At 41.6% G+C, this 21,259-nt stretch overlaps 1 protein-coding gene and 1 pseudogene across 23 annotated transcripts in view; both read right to left on the bottom strand.

The window, feature by feature from the left end:
• Positions 1-21,259, bottom strand: part of LOC126188844 (uncharacterized) — a 2,133,693-nt gene that overhangs the window by 1,567,025 nt on the left and 545,409 nt on the right. For all 23 annotated transcript variants that reach the window (XM_049930478.1, XM_049930484.1, XM_049930467.1 and 20 more), the window contains one exon: positions 15,588-15,767. In XM_049930478.1, the coding sequence (XP_049786435.1) occupies positions 15,588-15,767 (180 nt within the window). The remainder of the gene's footprint in view (positions 1-15,587; positions 15,768-21,259) is intronic.
• Positions 12,422-12,540, bottom strand: LOC126189157 (5S ribosomal RNA; annotated as a pseudogene).

Genomic DNA, 21,259 nt, shown 5'->3' with positions numbered 1-21,259 from the left:
TTTTGGATGAGAAAAAAAAATGCAGTGCATTACTTTCTGGGCAACCCTCATATATCATGTAGTGATCATGAGTATCATCTGTCTGAAACTGGAACAAGGTACTTATTGTGACTTGACCTCATGTCAGTGAAGCAGAATGAACAGTGTGAAGGTTCAAATGGTTCAAATGGCTCTGAGCACCATGGGACTTAACATCTGAGGTCATCAGTCCCCTAGAACTTAGAACTACTTAAACCTAACTAACCTAAAGACATCATACACAGCCATGCCCGAGGCAGGATTCGAACCTGTGACCATAGCGGTCTCGCAGTTCCAGACTGAAGCCCCTAGAACCACTGAGCCACAACGGCCAGCACAGTGTGAAGTGTGCATTGTCTTGTTTCATTGTGCTATCTGTGAACATTGTGACAGGCAGTACAGTACCCCATTCTCTCCATTTAAATTAATGTATATTCAGAGAATATCTGCCAATGTTTTATTAAAGTGCTGTGTGGGACCACTAATCTGTGGATGGTAGACAGTTATTATGCTGTGTGTGATGTCAGAACATGAAATTACCTTTGATACTAGTCTCGACTGGAAAACTTTTTCAGATGAGACATCATCACAAAGGGTGCTTTGTGCTTCCAAATGATGTCTTCTACAAGGAACTCCACAATTTATGGAGCTGCAGCAGTTGGCACTTTTGGTGACTGCATAGCAGGTGAGGTAGTCAGTGCAGACTCTTGTCCATCAATTCCTGTTTGCTGAGTTCAGGAAACTCCATGAGAGATTGATACCTATACAGCACAATGGCACTGCTACAGATGGATCTGGTATCAGATGCCCCAGAGGTAACAGCAGCAGGTCCTTTTATTATTGACATCCCTTACTGTGTCTCACAGCATAATGGGCCTGTCAAGACCTGCCTAGCATTTCCTGCATCTGTTTATATCTAGAGTCATCATGAATCCTAGGTCTCCTGATGTTGGAGTGTCATGGAAATGCTTGAAGACAGCTGGCCGTAGATGAGCTGGGATGACTAGTACCATTTCAATTCAACAGGGTCACAGTTCCCCTTATACAATGCACCATTTATTAATTAGAACTCTCCTTTGGTCAGTTCCTGATCCTTCAAGATGTCTATGGTTTTCAGCGGTGCTGGATCTTCCCTCTATTTAACAGTAATGTCATTTAATGCAGCAATGACAGATTTCATGCACACTGCTGTGTTCCACTACAGTATTACTTGAAAGGCAGTTGGAATCTTTGTTTTTGCATCTGCTTTTATATATCACTGTGACATCATACCCCCAAAAGCCTGAATGCCCATCTTGATAGTCAACCCAATGGATCCTTCAAGCTAATAAGCCAGCATAGAGAATGGTGGCTTATCACAACAAAGAATGATTGGCTAAACAAATAAATCCAGAACTTGTATACGGCCCAAACAGCGCAAGGCACTCTTTCTCACGTGTAGAATATTTCACATCTGATATAAACTGTCACCTTTTAGTCACCTTCCTGAATTTTCACTAGAACTGCACTTATATCATAACCAACAGTGTCAGTTTAAAGTTCTGCCTCAGTAATCTCTTACTACAATGCTAGGACTGAAGAAGTTACTGTCTCCTTAAGCACAAGTAGAGAGCTTTCTTGCACCTCATTCCAGGAAAACTTCTCATCTTGCAACAATCGTTACTGTAATGGACATGCCTTGGTACAAAAGTCCAATTGTTGGTAGCATGTGCACTTTCCAAGAAAAATTCTCAAAACACAAAATTATGTGATAGATGCCCAGGATTTTTATTTCTTGGCCAGTGAAGAGGGGCTTTCCTGGACTGGGGCAAAGGTCTGCAGTCTGAATACATTTTGCCATGGTTGGCAGGTGGCTGAGATGTAGTTCAAACACTTTCAAAAAATGACACTTTGAATCATATGACACTGAGACGTTGTCCCTTTAAGATTTTGCAGCAGGTTGTGCATCATATGCTGGTGCATTACACAGTCTAAATGGCATACCTTTAATGTAACAGAGACTGTCAAGAGTAATGAAGGCAAGCTGTTCCAAGTCAGCCTCATAAACCCAGATTTACCATTAGCCTGTCTCCACATCCACAGTTGAGAAATATGTACTTTGCCCCTTTCAGGCAGTCTACAATGTTAGCAATGTGTGGCAATGCATAGACATCGTTCTTCATGAAACTTCCTGGCAGATTAAAACAGTTTGCCAGACCGAGACTTGAACATGGGGACTTTGCCTTTCGTGGGCAAGTGCTCTACCCTCTGAGCTACCCAAGCATGACTCACACCCTGTCCTCACAGCTTCACTTCTGCCAGTACCTCGTCTCCTACCTTCCAAAATTTACAGAAACTCTCCTGCACAAGAGAGCCAAGTGAGAGTGTCCCCCCATCCCCTGGCTGCCTGAGAAAAAGCTTGAGAAAAGGATTAGGGAAGGGAGCTGTTTGACCTTGAGGCAGCAGGTCACCTCATTTGCAGAACTGCAAGACAGGCCAAGCTCATGGAGTGGACCCACCTGTTATTTAGACACTATTGGGTGGCAAATTGTCTCGCTATGCTGAAACAGGATGTGCACTCCAAGAAGATGGAATTAGATACTGTGAAACAATTAACCACATGTCTCCAGTGCCTGAAGGCTAAGCCAGCAAGAGAAAGTATTATGAGATTATTGCAGCACGTCTTTGCATCTGCACTGTGAGAACTACTCTCAGTAGATACGTAGTGGGAAGTCTCCCTATAGGCAGAGGTGGAACTCAGTTTCTTTTTGCCATCCTAGATTAATTTAAAACATACAGTTTGTATCAAAAAGAATCATCTAATTTGGCATGCCTGTATTCCTCAAACTAGTAAACATATACAATGAATTTTGTTTTTTGGTGAACGGGAAATTCAAAAAGTTTTTTTTCATATCTTTTCAAAGGTGTTCAATATGCACCTCCTTGGGATGCATGACATATGTCAGTGTGGTATTCAAATTGTTCCCACACCACAGGGAGCATGTCTTGAGTTACAGCTTCCACAGTTGCTGTTATGTGAAGTCTTAGTTCATTCACTGTTGCTGTTAACGGAGTCACATAAACAGTCTTTTATAAACCCTCCCCCCACAAGAAATAATCACATACAGTCAAGTCCGGTGGCCTTGGAGGCCAGTAATCTAAGGTTGAATCATTTGTTCAAGTGTGACCAATCCAGTGTTCAGTAATTCTTTGATTTAAAAATACATGTGCTTCCAGATGCCAGTGAGTGGTGTCCTATACTGTTGGTGAATGAAGTCATTCAAATCAGTCTCCAGCTGTGGGAAAAGACAGTTCTCAGGCATATAAAGATATGTGCTTCCTGTAACAGACTTTTCAGCAAAGAAAAATGGACCATACACCTTTTTCTGTGAACTGCACAAAACACTTTAAATTTTGGAGAGTCCCTCTCATGTTGTATAGCTTCGTGTGGTTGTTCCATACTCCATATTCTCACATTATGATGGTTCACCTTTCCATTTAAATGGAATGTTGCCTTGTCACTAAACACTAAGTGTGGAAGAGAACTGTCATCCTCCATCTTGCCAAGAACGAAATTACAGAACTTCACATGTTGTTATTTGTCATCTTAATGAAGAGTTTGCAGTAGCTGAATTTTGTATGGTTTCATGTGTATACATCAACAAAACCCATGCCAGATGGACATCAGGGGCATGTTGAGCTGTTGAGCTGCATGGCAAACTGGTTTTTGCAGCCTCCTTGTGGAACTATGGTTGATGCATTCTAAGTCTGTCAGACACTCAAGGATGGCCCAGCAATTTGCCTTTACACAAATAACCTGCACCTTGGAACTGTTCATGCCATTGTCTAATGTTCTGTGCTATAGGAGGATCCACACCATGCCAAGTACAAAAGCCATGCTGAACTGCAGAAAACATAGAACACAAAACACTTTCTGTTGTCCCGACACCATTTTTAGTAGACCTGAAGTGAGCACACACTGCTGACTTGAGAGTTTGCTCTTTCCAACAGTACATTATTCACACACATATCTCAAATAACATAATAGTTATGCTTTTTTAAACCAGATGATTGTTCTTGATACACCCTGTATACTATTTTCTATTCCATGAGAATAACGTCAGCTATTGCTCTTGTGAGGTGTTTGTGGCATTACACTGATAAGTTTGGTAACCCCGAAGGGATCTTGTTGGACAATGGATCACAGTTCATATCTTGTGCCTTGATCACTAAAATGCAGCTGTGAGGAATCACTATTCACCTGAGGCCTATGAGAAAGACAGGCAGCAGCGCGTACATCACGAAGGTGGGCTGAGCTCGCTCACTTGCTTGCTCTACTCAGCAGAAAAACTCGCTTGCTCTACTCAGCAGAAAAACTGCATTTCAACACCTGTTAACTGGATGTGTATTTACAAACAAGAATTGCATATTCTTCCGGAATCCACTATTATGGTGATAGAAAGTGCTTAGGCCTACTAATTATTTGTTACAGCTGTACTGGTGTACAATAAAATTAAAATCATGTCAAGATGATTGCATATCTTGTATGAAATGAGGACTGTTACACAGCAGAGATTAAATGCTACAAACAAGCTGTTATACCATTAATGTTGAGAAATTATCTTACATTTTTTTGTATGACCAGTAGTCAATAATACTTCACAATACCAGATTCCAGTAGAAGATGCAATTTTCATTGGCACGTACACACCCATTTGCGAGTTAACAGGTTTAGAAGTGCATTTTGTCTGCTTAGTTAAGCAAGCGAGTGAGCTCAGGCCTACCTTCATGATGTACATGCTGCGACCTGTCTTTCTTGTGGGCCTTAAATTCACTAGATAAGCATTTACCATGCAGCGATGAACCCAGCTTAATGAGTTTCCACAAAATGGGGAACCTGGCAAGGATTCACTGTTCAGCTCGAGATACCAAATAGGTTCAGTATATCCTGCAGTTCAAAGAGATCATTAACAGTTTAATTCACAATGCTAAAAGCTGTTCCCCAGCTGAGCTGATGCTTGAGGGGCCAGTAATTATGCCCCTCAGAGCCACAGTGCAATTACCTCCTTCCCCAGAAGAGGAACTACAAACAAAATTGTCAGATGCCCTAACAAGAATGTGGAGGAATAAAGCAGGCAGGAAGGGGCACCATGATTGCATAGCCAAGAGCCCTATGATTAAGGAAGGTGATTTGGTTCTAGTCTGAAACCATCACTGGTCTGATCTCTTAGAAAAGAAAGCCAATTTCTGTCAACTGTACAAAGGCCCCTACTGAGTTGAAAAAGTTCTATGTGATCACTTCTATACCTCCTATGTAGTTGTTGGGCCAGATATCAATGCTGAGGATGGCATACAGAATATTGCAAATATAAAGCTGTTCATCAGCCAAACCCATTCATGCCCATAAATTAATTTCAGACTCCAGTTTAGCATTCATGAGTGTGAAATTGTGATGATATTAATTTTCATTTGCTTAGAAGTAAAGAGTGAGGTTAAGATAATTTTTCCCTTTATGCTGTGTGTGCCTAAGGTAATGTGTTCACATGGGCTTATACAACAACAAAAACAATCAATTTTTGACAAAGTAATTTAATAGGATAGAAAAAAAAGCTACTCATGAAACAGTGGCAGTACACATTCTCTAGTTATAAGTTGTGTTGTGATTTACATAACTGTGTAATGGTTAGCAAGTATTAAGAAGGAAACTGAGGAGCAATATACAGGGTTCGATAAGGACAAATGGGTGATGCTGTTGGGAAAAGTTTTGGCATGGATTGGAATAATAGAAACTGGAAATACAGAGCACATGTCCTGCAGTGGGTGTAGGTGCAGAGGGTAATAATGAAGTAGAGTTGTTCCCCTTGAAGCAGCAGGAGGCACTGGGAATGGGAAAGTGAATGCCATGCATGACAGGTATCACTGGGTGCAACAATCATAAGCAATCTCACCCCTCTCTGCCCTATTATTTTCCATAGACAGACAAGGTTTGTGAACCGATCTCTAATACCAGGGACTTCACAATAGTGTCAAGAAGTTAGATTGAACATGGCGAACACCCACACACACACACACACACACACACACACACACACACAGAAACACATACACACACAGACACACACACACACACACACACACACACACACACACACACACACACACACACACACACTCACATGCTCGCATGTGCACACCACTGTCACTCGGGCTACTACCTAGAATCGAATCATAAAATTTATATGATGCTAACATTTCACTAGGTAAATAGGATGAAGGGGGGTTAGATGAGTTATTAAGTGTAAAATTCTTATATTTTTTTATGTCAAGGGTTGTCAAACCCTACTATCAGGAGACATCTCAAAGAATACACTTCAAAAAATGCATAGTAAGAGGAGAATGACTTAATGTGGGGAAGAAAATTAGTTAAGAAAAAGGGGTAGCTGGAGATGAACAATCACAATATCATTATGATTCTGTTGGTCTCAACACACAGTTCTTTTAGCACTTCTAGAAAATAGAAAGTATGGGAAACATTGATCTGTAACAGAAAAAGCTGTCTTGTGTTGAGACTAGTATCTATCTAGAAACCTCATCCAGGCATAGTGATTTCAATGGGAAAATAAACATGGGGGAGAAGAGAAAAACAATAAACATAGTATTAAAGGGAATATTATAACACTATATTAAGCCAAGAGATGTAACTGAGAGGAAACTGAAGGGTAGGAAAGGTTCATGTTGCCTTAAGGTACCGTATTAGTGTTGGGCACTCAAAAGTTGAAGTGCTATGACAGAGACCACAAGTTGTCATGTGGGATCATATTCTGGGGAAACTGGGCAAACTGAGCAAAAGTTTTTAGCATGCAAAAGCATGTAATAAGACCCATTAATAGTGTAAATTCAAGAACATGATGTAGAAACCCATTCAAGGAACTTTCTATTCTAGCCACTGCTTCTCAGTGTATTTATTCCTTAACGAAATTTGCTCCAAGTAATATATCTCTACTTCCAACCAATAGCTCATTACATAGTATCAATACCAGGAATAAGAAAACTCTACATAAAGACCTAAAATCACTTACCATGGTCCAAAAAGGGGTCCAATATTCAGGAAAACACATTTTACATATATTGCCAGCAACCATTAAAAACTTGTTTTTAGATAAAGCACAGATTAAACAGAGTTTGAAAGACTTTTTGACAGGCTACTCCTTATACTCTATAGATGAATATCTTAACAGGGACTGTTAGACCAGCTTAAGTAAAAATGTCTGTTAGATTTCAATTTTAAAAGCACTTGGTCACAAAAGACAAAATTAGGTGTTTTGTGTATGATAAATTTATTAAAAGTGCATAATTGTGTTTCATTCTGACAGTGTTTCAATTGTGTGAATATCACCAATTTCATTTTCTGTAATGTATTCACCTATTTTGACAATCTCCTGACAAATGAACAGGGTAATGAGTATTATATTCATATGTTTCATGTTTTTTATGTTATACTTTCTGACTTGTTCCACACCCACAAGAATAATCTCATTTTTGGGTTTATGGAATGAAAACTGAATCTAATCTAATCTAATCTGAGGTTTTACTGTGACAGCTGAAGACTATGAGAGAACGTTCCGCAACTGGGTCACCATATATATCCTGTTGCTGGCTCCTCCCTCAGAGAATGCCAAAAACAGAAGTCTTTGGTGTGTTTGAAGTACTAACCAGATGGCTTATTACAAAGTGGTGACAGCTTGCAGCAAGCACATGCCTCACGAGGTCACAGGTCAGTAGGGAACAATGGTGTGAGGCACTGGAGTGGTGTTTCAGAGCCATTGACAAAAGGGTGCTGCTCCTGTCACTGGGATGTGATCAGTGCAGCCGTTAAGGGTAGTGATCGCTGCTTTGGTTAGTTAAAGGACTGACCGACCTGCTCTCCAATTATCCCCTGCCGACAGAGTCAACAGCAGGATGTGTCCTTCTGTTCACCTGACCAGGAGTTGTGAGTGCCAGAGTTTAGTGTAAAATTAAAGGACACATTGAGTTCTTGTCCAGTGATTCATCCAGTAAAACTAATGTTTTAATTTAGTGTCATGATCTGGGTCAAGTTAATGATAGTCATTACAGTGCTGATAAATACTGTCTGTGGGAAGGGTCCCCGTAGGTCACACTGACCTCCTTCTCACAACGAAATTAAAAACTGTAAAAATAAATGGAGGCAGTATTGAGGGAAAATTGTACTTAGGCTGAGGAATTATTTTATATAATATTGTGTACAGAGGTAGTTCTGCTAGGTACCATTCGTTAAAAAGCTTTAGTCTTATTTATTAAGTGTCTTAATTTGTGTGTTTTTTTGTTGTTGTTGTGTACTGGAGTTGAAAAGGGCTCTGTTTTCTTTGAGGGCAGCTGTTGCACAAATCTTACACTTGAGGAGGCAGCTGTAATGCAGTAACTTGGTCAAACATAAAACACACTTGACAAGACCACAGTATCTGTCCAGACCAGTCCTCACCACAAAGGAAGAGAGAGTGTTAAAATTAATCCTTTAAATCTGATCAAGATTTGTATTCCAAATAAAATTCCGAGTAAACTGATACCTAACCTAGCCCAGTTCATTAATTAATTAATAAGACATCAAATATAAGTACTGAATTGACACTGCTAAATTAATTTTCCCAAATCCACAGACAGTAATAAGGTACTGTCTACATAGGGGACCATCGCTTGAAGGGGGAATGACAAATTAAACATTCCCTGTTTAACTAAAATAAAAAACGCAAATGACAGCACAATCTAGCTCAGTTTTTGGACATAGCTTAGAATCACTGTTGAAGCCATGCACAGGTGGAGGCAGACAGAGTTCTCCCAAGTTCTGAGACTTTGTGCCAGTTCTGTGCCATGAAGGTGCACCTTACCCTATTGACCAGTCTTTAAATAACCTTGGGAGCAGCTCTCCAGCCCATTCCATTGCAGTTTCTACAGGTGTCAACACTGTAAGGCTTGGTGTAAGGCAGTTATCTGCATTTAGTGGCCAGTGCTTCCCATTACCTTGGAAACAGCCTAGGTTAGTCACCCATGAACCACTCATAATATTTGGAGTTACTAGGCACATTGTTACAATGATTGCGACTGTACTATTGCTACATCTGCACCAAAAGATACTGGTGCTGCAGATCAGCATGCAGTATGGTAAGCTGTTTTGGCTGACCCCTGTTATTGTTACCATAAGCATGACCATCAGTTAGTTTCTTCTGTAATTGTGATACCCATTATTTTATTTCTGTGCTCTCTCTGGGGACTGATCTTTATTCTGAAGATTGTTTTGCTGTGAGAACTTGCATGCTATCATCTTGCCCTACAGCGTGTCCATTGCTCGTCCAGTGGCTACATTATGTGAATGATAATTTATGGAAACTTGTGACAGAGCTAACTCTCATTCATATCTGTTTTTGAATCTATGCTTCTCTAGATTATCCTGACTTTCATCATCTGCAACTTCCTTAATGCTCATTTTGTAAATCAATTCCTTACCAGGCAATGAAACACCTTTTGTAAGAAAAGGAGTTCAATGCCTGTGACAAAAGATATGCAGGTGAGTGATCTGTAAGGGAACAATTTCACACAGAGCTTCTTTGCTAATTTGCTGCAGTTATATCCATCAACAACCGAAGGCAGCACTTGTAATCCATTTCTGTCCATGCAGGCTACATCTTTTACACTGCCTTACTGGGGCCATTGTGATGTAGGTATTCTGAAGCATTCGGCATCTCCACCAAACAATGTCATGTCATAGCCACAATCAAGTCCAAATCCAAAAGTAGGGTCATCAGTGAAGTACAACACTTAGAAGTGAAAGCATGTTTATCACTGGCTGTCTGAACATGAACTATTCCTGGGGGGATAGTCCAGATATTTATACAAACACCAAATATTTTAGAACATATAAACATATTTCAAGAACCTTCCACAAAAAGGTGAATACTAAATAACAATTAACTGTTGGAGGTATGGTTTGAACTGGCGACCCACAACACATCAGCCAAGAATTATAACCACTGCACTACAATGCGTGCACCAAAGCTTGTGGCTAAGTCTAAGTGTGTTTAAAAGAGCTATTTGATTTTTTGAAGTAATTTGAAGTTCTCCTTTGGTAATTGCAATGTCTATATTTTTCAAATTTGTTTGGACAAAACACTTAGAAGCCAATGGAACTAAATGTGGTTTCTTTTTGTATAGATTTGGGAGTGTATGTGTTTTTTGTTGAGAGAATGAGGAAGGTAAGCTGGAAATCCAGTGGGTGCTGAGATTGAGCAGGAGAACCAACTACAAGGTCTCATTTCATCAGTTTTTCTCAGTGGACAATAGAGATAACTGCATAGCCCTACTGTTCTTGTTGTCACTCTCAAATGGCACACTGTGATTTGGAAGCAATAAATATGGATTTTGGTATGGACTTTGAACTTGACAACACTTTACGGAGTAAGCTTTCATTCGTAATGTTAGGGAAAATCACAAACAAATTTATCAGGTGAAACGGATTAAGAGACTGTGTGAGCATCATTGATATCATCAAAAACCATTTTCTTGCTTACTGAGATTCCTCCTAAGATGACCACCAGGTGTAAAGTACATTGATGCCTTTAGTTGTAACTGTGGTTGGGAAAACAGAAGCCATCTGGTAGTAAAATTCTGTCTGGGGATCATGAACAATACTGGTATTGAAACATAAATGACCAGTTAAAAAATGCAGCTGTCAGAGCACAAAAGGCAAATATGCTCCTCTTTAAAAGACTCTGACATACGTGCGAAATCAGCTGCATCAGTCCTCATTCTGCCTTCCTCACCAAAAATTTAGCAGGCAAACAAATTTGTACTGCTAACACAGAACATTCTCAATCCTTTTCCCCTTGTTTCTCTCTCTAGTGAAACTTTCACCAACGGCCTTGCCACAGTGGTAATATCGGTGCCCATTAAATCCCCAAAGTTAAATGCTGTTGGGCTGGGCTAGTGCTTGGACAGGTGACCACCCAGTCTGCTTAATGCTGTTGGCAACCGGGGTGTACTCAGCCCTCGTGAGGTAAACTGAGGACCTACCTGACTGAGAAGAGTAGCAGCTCCAATTTCATAACCTGACATACAGCCGGGAGTGTGGTGTGCTGACCACATGCCCTCCGTATCTGCATCCAGTGACACCAGTGGGCTGAGGACAACATGACAGCTGGTCAGTACCATTGGGCCTTCATGGACTGTTTGGACACAGTCTTTTTTTTTAGTTTTAGTTTTTTAGTGAAAACTTCATACTCAGTATCTCCCTCTCACTGCACTGTCCATATATGTCTCTCTCCCAGTGTCACATGCTTTTTCTCCAGTCGGCACTTTCTTTTATCTACCTCTTCCACTGTCAAAAGTCTTCAACCATTTCTCTTATTGATCCATACCACTGTCTCCTTCTCAATGACTCTGCCTCACTGCCATTGTCTTTGCCCCATTCTTTCTCTCTCCCATTTTCACTGTCTCTTTCTTTCTCACTTACAGTCTGCTGTACTTCTCTTCAACAACCATTGTCTCCTCTCCACACATGCCTTCGGGGATGGAATGGTGTGGGGATTTCAATTCCTAGAGCAGTCAATTTTATTTTAACACGTGAGTATATGGGATGGGGCAGCATGATCAATTTTTTTCATTTTAAATTTCATTGGTCTGGATGGGTGCACCCCCCGCCCCCCCCTCAAACCTAAGTACAGTCTCCACTCATCTTTTTCATTTCCAATGTCTCCTCTCTCTTTGGCTCCCACTTCAATTGTCTTCATATAGCTCTCTTTCTCTGACATGGCCACTTTCTCTCTCTGACCATCACTGTCTCATCTCTCTTCCTCTCTGTCTCCCCTCTCTTTTACTGCCACTGTCTCTCTGCTACTCTCTTTAGCACAAAAAAGTGTGAATATGTTCACATGCCAAAATTTTTGGTGAGATAGATAGACCCAGGGTTGTGATGGCTGGTTCCACTTTTTTCTGTCAGAGTCCTTTAAAGAGGAGCATATTCACCTTTTTGTTCTCCAGTAGTAGCATTTTTCAACTGCTTCCCTTCTTTCTCCTGCCACACCAGGGTATGCTGCTTTTATAAAAAGAATTCTATAGGTCAGTAGAGTTTTGACAGTTTATTTATATACTTCTGCACATTTACATACTTTGACATGTACAAACAAGAAATAAGTAAGCCTAAAATAACTCTGTCTGAGCAGGTCTCGGAAGGCCCAACAGTACCGACTGACTGCCATGCCATCCTCAGCTGATACAGGTAATTGGATGTGGATATGGAGAGGCATGTGGTCAGCATGCCGTTCTCCTGGACATTGTCAGTTTTTGTGACCAGAACCACTACTTCTCAGCTAAATAACTCTTCAGTTGGTCTCACAAAGGCTTAGTCCTTCCCCCTTGCCAGTGGCACTTGGCAGACTCAGACAGTCACCCATCCAAGTGCTAGCCAAGCCCAACAGCTCTTACCTTCAGTGATCTGATAGGAACTGGTGTTACAACTGCAGCAAGGCCATTGGCAAGCATAATATAAGGTTAACACAAAATCGTCTCCCATCAAATGAAAGTTCCCTGCACACTACTTTACTTAAAAGTGCACAACATTTATAGGCTACACCTACAGTATACCAAAAAACATTGTGTTTGATTTGCAAGTACAAAGAATGTAATATGACAAAATAAATTTTTGTAAGGTGCTTACACTGCCACATGGCACCACTCATTGTTGAAAAAAGCCAACTAGAAACATAGTTTTCTGTACTCAGAATCCTTGCAATGACCTCAGATTGACCCCACATCTCTTGCCAAGTGTTACATTGGTTAAAATTACATTTATTCCTCAGGCCAGATATTACATGCATATTTTATATGCATAAAGATGGTAACTTTGAACTTCCTGATCTTGACAATGATATAAAAAAAAGTTTCTAAGTTCCTGAGAATATCATCATAAGAATAGACGGTGACAATTTCTACAATATGCCATGAACTGAAATAATAGACGTGACTATCCCCACAATCAGTACATTTGGTACCCAAAAATCATGTTTTTTTGGGATTTCTCAGGAACTGACCATGAACAAATAGTACTTTTATAAGCTTCCTAAGGCCTGTCCTAAACTACACCTAATGCAAAAGAATATAAATGTGACAAAGTTATGCAAATATTTGTTTCACATATAAGCAGATAAACCATATCCACGTGCAGCAATTGCCCCTGGATATCTGATGATGGATAAATTCCAAAAGGTGTCATATGAGCAGTAATATCATTTCTTGCCTGATGGTTGACTTTGACCATAGTGATCCAGTCAGCATGTATGCCGAACTACTGATTATTATAACGCAGAGAACCAACCAACATCCTCAATTTGCTTGGTCTGGAGGAAGTGTCTTATGTTTAAATTTTGACCCTGTGCTATAGGAGAGCTAAATTATGCCCTTTCTTCTGATATGTATACAAATGGATACTAGGCCAAGGGCTAAAACATTTGACCTTTTATCTCTGTACTTAACTGAACCCACATATGACTCCCAGAAAAATCACATTTTTTTTCATGGCTTTTTGTAGCATCGTGGTCCATGCACTGTCACGCATGTGCAGATAAGGCTCCACTGATTAGGTATTATCTGAATGAGTGTCACTATTTCAGGATCACTGAGAAAACTAAATGGCATGTTGGAGAGAAATTTATGTTTCAGAGCACAGACAACAGGTGGTTGCTCAAGTTTTGTAAGTATTTCCTATTACACAGATGGAAAAAAAACACTTCAAAACAGGTTAACCCCTGAGACTATCTTTAGAATGCAGTGAAAGGCATATACCATATGTAGGTTTTATAAGCAGTCAATTAACATAATACTGGATTTTGAAAAAACAGACCTGAGACCACAGTCCTGGGCAAGCATGCACAAGTTGTGCTTCCAAAGCTAAATAAATTTAAATAAATAAACTTTATGGGCCTGCTGTGCTTTGCACTCCCAATCTATGATCCATTTGATACATATCTGCATTGTGAGCACCCAACTACACTGATACGCAAGGCTTCTCAGAGTACAGAGGCGTTACAAGTATTGCCTTCGAGAAAGTGATACAGATCAAGAGCATAGAAAGCTCGAGCATCTTGTTGTAATGGTGTACAAGTTGACTGTGTATCTCCCTTTAGTTTGAGTTGTGTGTGATCTTACTGGGAATTTACATAACCTTTGTAACCCATAAACTATGATTATGTTGCAGAAAAATAAATCAAAAGCTTTACAGAATCCATGTGCTGGGTCATTATTCAGATAAGGGTGTTCGACAAGTATGTTGACTTATACAGGTTAATTCTTACAAAAAAGTAAAAACATCAACCAACTCCTTATATTCCATGGAAGAATTTCTGTTATTGTAAAGTGTAAAAGGTGGTGGGTTGGAGTAGTTAACTCACATCTGTGTATTTAAAAATATATATAATATTATTAATAATAACAATAACTTGTAATGTGAACATGCAATGACTTATTTCATACCATTATGAATTATCATGCAACTTATTCATGGAACATGAAACTAACTAAGTAGCCAACTGCTGTTAGTAACACCATTTATTAAAAACAAATAGTGCCATTAATGATACTGCACCAACATGTTCATATCCAGATGGGTGTTCATATTTAAAACTGCATGTAACTTATGTTGTAAATGTGATGTTTACTTTTTTTTTTGTTGTGGCAAAAACAAACATCAATTGCATAGCACATGGTACATCTAATTTTAAAAATGACAGACATATGGGAACGCCTTTGTCATCTTGAAACCAATAGCGATACTACATGATTTAAATAAATAGTACTATTAATTTTACTTTCTTGTAATAATTCACTTTTGTTTTTGCACAACATAGTCCCACTGTGGCAATTTCCAACAAAACATCGTAGTGACATACATACTTTCATAAAAATGAATTTAAAATATTTAATAGGAGTGACAACAATGGAAAGTTGGAAACCTTCAGAAATAGAATAAAACCAAAGGAAAATACACACTTTAGAGAAGAAAACTGATAACCATGGTGTTATATAAAAACAATATGAAAAAAGGAGGCATTTTAACAGAATGATTCTTGCAAGATGCCAAGTTCTATTTAAAAGATATAGGCTACTGATACTACTAAAAAAACTCCTCCAAATGAACCTCATCACTTCAGTGAAAATCATTGACAAGCATGTGCAAGAGGTATACTTGCAGTAGTTCATTAATACAGCAGCAGCAAAATTTTCACAAATCAGACTCAAGATTATCCATTAAAATAACCTTAATAGAACTTCTTCAGTAATAATTGATATTTTTATGCAGCTAACTGTAAAGAATAAGAGGGGTATTACTATTGATGGTCACAATAATAATAACCTGATAGATCAGTAGTACCATTCAGTAACACACAAGAGTATTTTATTTTGAGAGATTAAACAGATATGTTCTTGATAATTAATAGCAATAAAAATGACAGACTGAAATTGCAGCACATTAACTCCAGCACTTTCGAATGTTAGAATCATATTTTGAAGTTGAGTTTTTTCTTTACCTGAGTTTCTGCACTGACAATTCGAGCTATCTTGAAAGTTCCATCTAATCTGTTATCAATTGTAGGCAGTGCAAAAGCTGATATATTCTTGATGATTGGATCACTGACATTAGCTTTTGTAAGACCTCCAAGAATATGAGTAGTAGTATTACTTTCTGTGTGACCTGCATTAACAGCAAGCTGTAAAATAAAATAAATTTCAATAAAAGTGCCAGGCCTGGAACAGACTATATATACAATGTTTTGCTGAAAAGTAATGCCTCTGATTTTTTAATGTCGAAACTCTTAAAGCTTTTTAAATAAAACAGACTTTATTAACACTCTACATCCTTATTCTTTGTGTCTATGTATCTGTTTCTCAATGTAGTCACCCTGGTGATAAACACATTTCTCCAAATGAGACACCAGTTTGATTCTCTCACTGTAGAATGTTTGATTTTACTGATGGAGCCACAACCTCACCTCTGCTTGCACCACTTGCTTACTATCAAAGTGAAGTCGTTGAAGGTATTCTCCAAGTTTTGGAAACAGAGGAAAGTCAGACAGGTCAAGTTGGGACTGTATGGAGGATGAACAATAACAATAAACCAAATGTGTCTTATTGTTGCATTTATCACAGGGCTCATGTATGGCCTGGCAATGTCACACTGAAGGAGAGGATGCTCCATGTGTGGACAAACTCTATGAATGAATGTTTCAGATTTCTCAATTACAGCACACTGTTTCTCATGCACCAACATAGGTACATTGCACACTGCCATGTTACACTGCACAATGTGGAGCCCTCTAGTGGCAGAGGATTGGATTTGTGTCAGTCAAGCAGGAAAGCTGACTGAGGTATATACATGACATGTAATACCTAAACCAATTTTGAGTGCAGGATAAAAATTCAGAGGCATTAATTTTCAACACGTCCTCACATTGTAACATGGCATGATCACAAATAAGAACTTTAATGTAACAGAATGTCCATATGGTTCTAAAAAATGCTTTCATCTTTCAAGCTATTGATGCATAACAAAACACAGAGGATACAGTAAAATCTTCTTCCAGAGTTCTTTGAGATTTTTCTCATTACTGTATTAACCTGCTAGGAACATGCAGAACCTCAGTTCCTCTACTTACCTCACTGTTTCCTTTGTTGCCAATAGTTGTCCTCTCTCTCTTTCTCTCTCATCCTTGATTTTTTCACCTACCTTAAAGACCCAAATTTGAAACCCTAGTTCTAAACAAGTTTTGATTTGTTGCTTCTGAGTATTTGATTTGTTTTTTAATTTTTTCCATAGTCCTGTGATCCATGCTATCTTTGTCTTTTTCCAGAAATTCAGAAATATTGGTTTTGTTAGCCTGACCTCATAGATTTGGTGGAAGTGTTCGAAAAGGGTAACATTACTTTGCCTGGATGTCTAATGATTTATGCATATTTCAGTGACTCATGTCATTGCTTCTCATTTTACAACTCTTTTGTTTGTGTTCAACAATTTGTCTTTATAGCATCTCTAGTCTAGCTAGCTTGCAGTTCTGTATTAAAGATTCACACACATAAAACATTCTGACCTTACAATTGTAGTATAATGTTTTAGTTTTGTTATTTCTAGAACTGCAATCCTTGAGGCAAACATTTTTAGTTGGATCATAAGCTCTTTGCATTTTATTAATTAGCAGTAAACCACTGATTTTGGAAGACGGCCAAGGTCCTGATGTTCAGGAAGCCGGGGAAAGACCACAGCCTCCCATAAAATTACCGACCCATCAGTCTTCTGAGCTCGCTCATGGTGTAATGTAAGAGGAAGCCTGTTAGGTTCCCCGCAGGACTCGGCGTCTCTCAGTTCCTGCCGTCGGCATTTGGGTGCTGGCACGGCAACCTGCACTTCTTGGCATCGTTGCCGAATGCTTTGTGGTACCAGCTTAAAGGGTGAGCAGAGTGAGGAGGAGGTAGAGACTGCGACAGTCTCCTTGTCTCCTTGATTTGTTCTGGTAAACAGACCGGACAACGGAGAGGGTGAGCCGATGCTGCCAGAAGTAGACGAGATGACGGTGGAGTGAGCCCTGCCTCTGCCGGCTGAAGGTCGGTATACGGGCGCGGCTGCGTTGATGAACAGTGTGGAATGAACCGGCTGATGTACAGCGAATACAGCTGGTCAGCGATGCGTAGGCAAGAGCCGATGGACTCAAACGAGTGTGGTAACAGATGGATCTGTAGATCAGTAGGTAGTTTGGCAGACCACACAGCCCATAGCGTGGCGTCAGGCATGGTATGCTCGTTCACGAGCAATCAAAGGTGGCGCCATAGCTGTGAGGGGGTGTGTTCCTTCAGGTGCTCCTCATAGAGAATCTTGATTATTTACTCTCATGGCGAGCAGGCAAGTCGTTCCATTATAGTCTTCTTTGCAAACTCGTATTTTGGTGCAGGTGGCGGCGAAAGGAGCAGGTCACAAATCAAATCCGAGTGGTCGTAGAGGTGTGTGATGAGGCAGAGAAATTTTGAGTTGTCGTCAGACACATGATGTAACTCAAACAGATGCTCAACGAGCGCGAACCACAATGCCGGTTTGTCCTCGCATAAGGGCGGTAGCTTCGGCAGGCGGCCAGGAGAGGGTGACAACGGTGGCTTCGGTGTCTCCTGGGGTAGCAGGTGGACTGAGGTTAAGTCAGAGGCCGGCGCGGTAGGCCTGGATTTAAATCAGGCGAGCGAATCCATAGTAGCGGCAGCTGGCATAGTTGACTATGTGTCATGAAACCACGGCACGGCAGGCATGGACGGTACTGTGGAAATGGGCAGACGGACAGACATGAGGGGGGCCCAGAAACTGAACCGTGAGTGACGAGTGCTGGATGGAAATGACCCGCTTCCGGAACAGGGCGAGAGACCGGCACAGGAGACACAGGCGGTGCTGTGGGAGCGGGAGGCAGTTGAGCGACTGGAAATGGGGACCCCCTCAAGTGAGGGGGGGGGCGGTGCGGGGAGGGGTTGAGAACGCCACCCATGTGAAAACTATCTGATGCATAACGTGGCGAAACCAGCAGAGCTCTAACCAAAACAAAGCTGATGAAACCGAACCTCTCCCACAGGGAGAGGGCCGCCATATGGGAGCCAAGAGAAGATCAAGACATATTAATATTACCTGCAGACAATGGCAACGCAACGATGTTCCTATCCCAACAGGATTATGCTGAGAAGATGTGGGGCCTACTTGGTGGCAGCGCATACCGCAAGACTGACACCGATCCTACCAAGAGGGTCGAGAGGAAGACTCTGGTGCTTCTCAAGGATTCCAGCTTCCCTGACGAGATTACCAAGAAGCTATGCCCGAGGCCTGCTGTTCCTCCTAGACTTTACGGACTGCCGAAGGTGCACAAGGAATCGATTCCGTTACGTCCCATTGTCAGCAATATTGGTGCCCCAGCGCACCTTCTCGCCAAACACCTCAAACAACTGCTTAGCCCTTACGTTGGGAGATGTACACAGCATATCCGTAACTCCGTGGATTTCCTGGGACCTTGCGCTTAAGGAATCTGACATACTGGTGAGCTTCGACGTGATATCTCTATTCACTAAAGTTCCATTACAAGAATCCTTGGGACTTACCAGCCAAAAATTTGACGAAGAGACCAACATTTTCAGACATGTTCTGACATCAACTTACTTCTTATTTGACGGTGCATACTACGAGCAGACAGAAGGAGTAGCCACGGGGAGTCCACTCTCACCTGTTGTCGCAAATATGTACATGGAACATTTCGAGGAGGAAGCTCTTGAATCAGCACATCTAAAATCCACCTGTTTCTTTAGATATGTGGATGATACCTTCGTTATCTGGCCACATGGAAGAGATAAACTGGCAGACTTCCTCACACATCTCAACTCCAGACACGAGAATATTAAGTTCACCATGGAGATCGAAACTGATGGGATGCTCCCTTTCCTAGATGTTTTGATTAGAAGACGAGCTGACGGCACTTTGGGCCACAGCGTGTATAGGAAGAAGACGCACACCGATTTGTACCTACATGCGGATAGCTGCCACCACCCGGCAGAAAAGAATGGCGTGCTCAAAACTCTTGTACACAGAGCTCACACCATCTCCGACAGGGACAGTCTCCAACAAGAATTAGACCATCTGAAGACCGTGTTTCGGAGGAACGGTTGCAAGGAAGGGCAAATTCGGAAGGCTCTATATCCCACACCTGCAGCACCGGCGGAAACTTGAGGAACCTCAGGAGGAGGCGGCCTTGGCTATTATTCCGTTTTGTGGGGCCTCATCCAGAAAAATTGGACGCATTTTACGTAAACACCTGGTGAAAATTGTCTTTCGCCTCCAAGCAAAACCAAGAGCCTTCTTGGTAGTGTCAAGGTCAACCTTTGTCTAAGTAAATCAGGGGTTTATCATATACCTTGCCAATGCGGTAGTGTATACATAGGGTAAATCATTTGTACCATTGAGGATCGATGCTGAGAACATCAACGGCACACTAGACTGCAACAGCCCAGTAAGTCGGCAATCGCAGAGCATTGCCTGTCGGAACTCCACAGCATGGATTATGACCACACAGACTTCCAAATACTGGGACTGTGTCATCAAAGGAGCCATAGAGATCAGAGTAAAGGAGCCACAACTAAATCGTGACAGCGGTTATATCCTTAGCAAGGCGTGGGACCCCGCGATAGCCCGGATTGAGAAGAAAAAGGATATTTACCAGAGTCTACCGACTTCAGGGGAGGAGGGAAGAATAACGACAGCGGTGCCGGCAGACCCTCCTGAACGAGAAGATCTAGGACGCAGCGCCCAGACGGCGGCAGAACGGACGCTGTACCTGGACCGCACTGACTCATAGGAAGCGCCTGAGGGAGGAGCGGGAGGGGGATTGTCCTATGTGTACATGGCGCCGGGTCCGTCCCTCCCTCCCTACCTAATAAATCATCCCAAGTGCGAGATGGCGGACGCCGCTAGCACTTCTCCTGCCGTTACCCGCAGCAAGACCGCAACACACGAGGCGCGAGGATCGACTGCACCCGCCGAAACTCGCGCCCCGCCCGCTACCGAAGGCAAGGGAGCGGCTGGCGACGTTCGACCGCTTGGCGCGAAAGCGCAAAAGCAGCTCGAGTCGCGCCGGCTAATCACCGAACTATTCGGAGCGGACATCTCACCCACCAAAAACAGCGGCACTAAACATCACAGTACATTCCCCTGTAACTGGACAGACATGCACCATTGCCCCACCGACGCCGCAACCTCAAGAGGTCGAGGCAGCGGCGGCGGAAGCGGACCCAGAAAACCAGCCCTGGCAAGTGGAGGGCCCTAGACGCAAACCAAGAAAAACGACACAGACAACCGAGCAACCAAGCTCGCTAGGCAACCGAAAGGCGCTGTTGCTGATGCCAACCGGCACGTCTCAGGCTAGCAACAACAACACGAAACAAAACACAAACACGGCTGTGGCGAATAACAACAAAGCACACAAAGCCACAGCTGTGCCCACACAACACAAGACTTGTTTCTCCCCTGTCGTGATACAAAACTATGGGAAGCTTAGTGCCCTTAACACTGCATTCGCGGAAAGGCACGTTAACAGCACATTACACGCAAAGTACTCGGGGGATAGGTTCTTACTGTACGTTGCCACAGACAATGAATACAAAGATATTCTGACCTTCCTCAAAGATCGGAAGC

This window comes from Schistocerca cancellata, chromosome 5, assembly GCF_023864275.1.
Source record: "Schistocerca cancellata isolate TAMUIC-IGC-003103 chromosome 5, iqSchCanc2.1, whole genome shotgun sequence".
NCBI classification, from domain to species: Eukaryota; Metazoa; Arthropoda; class Insecta; order Orthoptera; family Acrididae; genus Schistocerca; species Schistocerca cancellata.
The sequence above is the reverse complement of the archived record's forward strand: the minus strand, read 5'-3'. Positions and strand labels throughout refer to the sequence as shown.